This window comes from Ipomoea nil, unplaced genomic scaffold (assembly GCF_001879475.1).
Source record: "Ipomoea nil cultivar Tokyo-kokei standard unplaced genomic scaffold, Asagao_1.1 scaffold0222, whole genome shotgun sequence".
Taxonomy (NCBI): domain Eukaryota; kingdom Viridiplantae; phylum Streptophyta; class Magnoliopsida; order Solanales; family Convolvulaceae; genus Ipomoea; species Ipomoea nil.
In genome coordinates, this window is record NW_017616650.1 from 44,385 (window position 1) to 49,941 (window position 5,557).

Sequence of the window (5,557 nt, forward strand, 5' to 3'; positions counted from 1 at the left end):
ATGGGTCATGATTCTTCTTCTTCTCTTTGTTTTCTTTTAGTCTATTAACTCTATTACAATATAGTATTTATTTATACATATATATACTTTCTCAACCTAATGAAGCACAAAGAAATTATACCCCTCTCCCTTAAAGTTTGAACTTGTGACCTCTTATCTGTGAATTGAAAGTCACATAAATGACATTGAGTTACAAGCTACTTGGCTTCTTCTTCTCCTTCTAGTATAAGGGGGAATTGAATTAAGAATTTTCATTTTTTCCTAGATAGTGAAATTGCTTTCTCTTTGGCATGAAAGAGAAGGGGGGTAGGACAGAGTAAAGCCTAAAGCCTTAAGATTAGCTTATGTGAATTGAAGTGACGCCATCTTCGTGAGTACAATATAATGATGACTGCTTTAATATAATTTAGTAGCTTTCAATGCATTTGTGAAACATAATGAAATCATCACGACTGACTCATGAAATTAATGCACCAAGATTAATTAAGAAATTAAAGGATGAATTCACTTGATGATGATGAGGAATTGCATGATGGTTTGATTCTTGTTCTATCTGATTTGGCCGTCCTTCTCTCTATAATAACGAGTGTCAATGTTGATGTTAATTTATCTAATCATTACAGATGTTTAAGCCCTTAAGGCATGTACTTTGTTAGAGTTTTGGAGTTAAAGTCTAGCCAAATTAATAATTACCTACCTTGAGAGTAGAGATACATTGATTTTACTGCATGAGTAATATTATACATATTCTCACTCTATATTCCATTTTACTCCCTACTTACATGACACAATAAACTTTGATTTATTCAAAAAAATATGGACCACATCTTTTATTATTTTCTTTTCTTTTCCTTATAATAAAATCAAGTCACGTAACATGCATAAACTGAATTTAGTCGAATCCAATTATTATTTTCTTTACCACATTGCACCTGGCCAGAACTTGTGTTCATGGATGTCTCGTGTGTTAGGGACAAGGAAAACAGAAGAATCAAGAACTCCATATGTGTATCATATACATTTTTTTAATAAGATTTTAATTATCCTGTATGAGTCATTTAAATTATCTCATTAAACTTGTGAGATATAAGAAGTTGACAAATTATTCACGTTGCAATAAGATAATTCAACAATAAGAGAAAAAAATTAAGAAAATGTTATAGGGCAAATACAATCTCCAAAAATAGGCAATAAAAGTGAAATTAAAATCACCATCCAAGATATAAAACTTCTGTTACGAACCTTTCAAATAAAGATGACAATAATTTAAATTTTATATTTAAATTATTCTAAGATTGAATATTTGTAAAACTTTTCAAAATTTTATTATAAATATAATATGCATCATTAGGCATTCATCACCGGAAGATCAAACCTTCTTCACAAAAATTTTTTACCTCACCGGAAGAAGATAGATCTTCGCCAGGAGAATGGAAATATAAGATATTAAAACCTACCTAAATCTATTCGAGAAGAATCCATCAACAAAGAAGATTAACTCTTCTCAACAAAAGGCCAAATAACCAGCATTATTGATCAACAATTAATAACATTTTTAACAATTTAAAATAATAATTTACACAACAATAAAATATTATTTAATTAAGTTTTTAGTAGTTACATGAAGCTTTAAGTACTCATTACTATACCAAGATTATATGGTCTAATGGTACCCGGGTTGGACTTTCATTTGGGAGGTTGTAAGTTCGAGCCTCAGTGGAGGGGTTATTGGTTCTTTGTGTTTCAGTAGGTTGAGAAACTATATGAATAGATACTACATTATAATAGAGAGGGTCGTTCTGTTCGGCCGTGCACTTAGTATTGATGCTCAGTGTAAACTTTACTTGCATTTTGATGTTCAATTATTTACGAAAATGCCACCGTATTTTTTAAAAAAATCAGTGTATCTCATCCATTAGATCTGGACACGTGGACGGATATCAGACATTCGCATATTCGCACATGGGCGTTCTGTAAGGAACACTTGTATTAGGATTTTGATGATACCAATGTAACTTAGAATGTAGACCCCTAACTTTCATTACTTCCATCGCTGCTTTCGTTCTAGACGAAAGTTGCCATAACTCATCCTGTAATTCGTGTTAAGTTAGACAAACACACGAAAATCGAGTTATGATCATTAGTTAGGTCTGCCAAAGCGAAAAGGAACAAAGAGCACGAAATCAAGGCTTCAACAACGAAAGATCACCTCAGGTTGTCAACCATCTCGACAAGACAGTAACCTTTATGAAAATTTATTAAGACACTCATTCTCTTCCATAACGAGAAGAATGTCTCTACTGTCTGAGTTGATCAACCATCATGGAGACAAAAGGACCTTAAAGTGTGGGACACATATACCAAGGAGCATTAAATGAAGTTGTACTATTCTTCAGAAGCTAAAAGACAAAAACCCTAAGGTTGTTCATGTCTACAACGGCTACATGGTACAAGCCGCATTAATGGAGCATTTATTGCGCCAAGCTCCCCGGTCCTTACCCACTGGATAATAGGTTTGCAATTTCATCTCCCTCCAACGGATGAAATTTTCTACATCTATAAATATCCACCTTCATCAACTTAGAAGGTGCTGGTTCTTTTCACTCGATCATTACTCTCAAGCAAAAGCTCTTGTATAAGCTCATCTTCTTACCGAGCTTTTGCGAACCAGTTTTTCAAGGCATGAAGATTTCTTAAAGAAGTTCATCAATCTTCATCTTCCACCTTGAAGAAGTCTTGCATCTTGTACGAAGCAGTCATCCATACTCAGTCAAGACTTCATCGTGTTGGAGAAATCAGAAAACACTTTCTACCAACCTCAACTCGGAAGAAGACGTTGATAGAGGCGGAGTAAACTCGCGGAGTTGAAAAACCTACAGGAAGCTGTCCGGCTTAGTGATCAAGGAAGCTTCTGTGTGTATTTGTACTAACGAGTGATAGTGCAAACCTTCCATAAGTTGTGGAAGAAGAGTGGAGTAGGCAAAGTTGGCCAAACCACTATAAAAACTCTCGTCTCTTTATCTTCTTACTTTCGTGCTTTACTTTTCAAGCATTGCATCATCATTCGTCTAAAACCGAAAACTACTTTATAACTTCAAACTGTGCAAAGCAACTAAAACTAATTTAATCTATCCGCTGCGTTACAACCCCGAGAGGTTGATATTTGCCGAAAATTGAAGAGAGTCTATTCACCCCCCCCCCCCCTCTAGACTCTCGCTCTAACCCTACCGGGACCAACAAGTGGTATCAGAGCCAATACCTTGATCGGTAAAGGCTTTGCATTTACTGCCTGGTAGATCCCTTATCAAAAAGTTTTCTGAAAAAGTTGCATATTTTCAGCTTTGCACATTTTTCGTAAAAATGGAAAAAGATCATGCTAATCATACAAAGAATCTTGCCTTTAACCTTTCCAAATTTGATGATTGGAAGATCAGGATGCAGGCTCTTCTTTCAGCAATACATGACGAAATGTGGGATGTAATAACCACAGGACCAATCACCATCATGATGGCGAATACACAAGCTGCAGCACAAGGAGCAGGTGCTGATCAGATGATACCAAAGCCGAAGTGTCAACTCACATCGGAGGAAAAAACAAGAGCGAACCTGGATAATGTAGCACGAAACATTCTCTACAACTCTCTCGACGACTCCTTGTTCCCCAGAGTCCGAAAATGCAAAAATGCTATGGAGATCTGGAATGTTCTGATGAACCTGGGTGAAGGAGATGAACAAGAGAAGGACAACAAACTGACAGTGGCCATGAAGAAGTTCGAGGACTTCAAGATGCTGCCGAATGAAGCTGTCACAGATATGGAACTAAGGTTCGCCAGGCTCATGGGTAATCTGTCTGCTCTCGGGAAGGAATTATCCGAAAAAAAAAAAGAACTTGAAGATCCTTCGTGGCCTACCGAAGTCTTGGGAGATGAAGGTCACAGCAATGAGAGATCACCGAGACATGAAGACCACAAGCACAACCAAGATCTTCAGTGATCTTAAGGCCTACGAGTTTGAGCATGAACCAAAGGATGCTGATGAACCCGAAACAAGAAATGTGGCTCTTGTGGCCAACCAGCAAGCATCAACATCAAACAGGTCAAAATCTAACTCTTGTGATTTTTTATCTGATGAACAATATGCCCTATTTGTTAGGAAAATGAAGAGGTTTATGAGGAAGAACAACTTCCAAGATTCTCATCGCTCGGGACACCGAAGGCAACACGAGAGTTCACCTCAAACCTCAAAGCAAGAGACATCAGACTCGCAATTGCTATGCTACAACTGTCGGAAGCCAGGGCATTTCAAGGAAAACTGTCCTCATCCAATTGTCAGTAAGCATCAAGATTGCAATACTACCAAAAGCCCATCCAAAGAAGCTGGAGAAAACTACAAGAGAAATGACAAGCCAGAATCATCGAACTCCAGAAACGAAAGAAGAAGGAAAGCTATGGTAGTAAACGAAACATCTGAAAATATTGAAGCCGAAAGCAGTTCCTCAAGCTCAAGTTCGGATGATGACAGTACTGAAGAAGAAAAAGGGCTGCTGTGTCTGTTCAGCCAAGAGTCAGATGAGCTATGCCTTATGGCCGATGATGATGAGGTAACTTCACAATCATCCTCTTGTTATTCAGCAGAGTCTAGCTCTATAAGGAGTCAAGCTTCCAATGAATCAGTTACCGAAATGATGAGGGAGTTCAAGATAATAAAAAACACATACTCTAAATTGAAAGAGGAGAACTCTCGGCTTATGATTAGCTACAATGCGCTAAGGCAAGTTCGAATTGAGAACATAAAGCTAGCCATTGCTAAGAAGCAACTTGAGGAAAATGTTCTCGCTCTGAAAGAGCAGTGTACAGAAAGAGAAAAGAGGGAGCAACAATTACGTGAAACCTTGAATTCATTCAACAATTCGTCCAAACTAATGGACCAAATGGTGAATGGATCAAGATTTCCCGGGGAAAGAACGGGAATTGGTTTTGACCCCAGCTCCTCTTCACAAACCGGCTTGAACAAATCCACTAATGCTTACTCTCAGGAGAGTTTTCAATCAGCATTTATTCAAGGCCCTACCCAGATGTCTGAGCCTATGACGAAAGATAACAGTATCGCTATGCCACAATCAACAAGCCAAACGAAAAGAAAGGTTGTACAACGAATTATGGAACCTAGAATTGAAAAATCCTTCAAAGGCAATCCTAGACATAGATATGTCAAAAGGAATTGACCAAATGGCAATGGACAAAATCTACACCATAAAAAGGGTCACCCTTATAAGGATATTCAATCTAGGAAAATGTCGAATGTTAATTAGAGGCAATATCGTCCAAAATCTACACGAAAGAATCCTACTCAAGGAATCCCGAGAAATCGACAAAACATACAAGACGAAATATCCTTCAAAAGATCTGGATATGGCAATGGATGCACTGGGCCATCAGAGGAAGATTGGTTTGTTTACCCAGAACCTCTATCAAGAGAAGAATTTGAGAAAATACATCTGCGTAAACAAACTAATTATTTCAAGCAGTATCACAATCCTCCGGCAGAATACTTTCGA

At 37.4% G+C, this 5,557-nt stretch overlaps 1 protein-coding gene across 1 annotated transcript; it reads left to right on the top strand.

Moving 5' to 3' along the window:
• The first annotated feature begins 3,360 nt into the window (after positions 1 to 3,360).
• LOC109193574 lies at positions 3,361 to 5,224 on the top strand. The gene is made up of 2 exons (XM_019344449.1): positions 3,361 to 3,718; positions 3,834 to 5,224. Exons 1-2 carry the CDS (start codon positions 3,361 to 3,363, stop codon positions 5,222 to 5,224), a joined length of 1,749 nt encoding a protein of 582 aa, XP_019199994.1.
• Positions 5,225 to 5,557: the final 333 nt, after the last annotated feature.

Bases quoted from the DNA above. Each gene is read 5' to 3' on its own strand.
- LOC109193574 (XM_019344449.1), top strand. From the start codon at position 3,361: ATGGAAAAAGATCATGCTAATCATACAAAGAATCTTGCCTTTAACCTT. The intron at 3,719-3,833 runs GTGAAGGAGATG...AAGGTTCGCCAG, and splicing joins GAATGTTCTGATGAACCTGG to GCTCATGGGTAATCTGTCTG.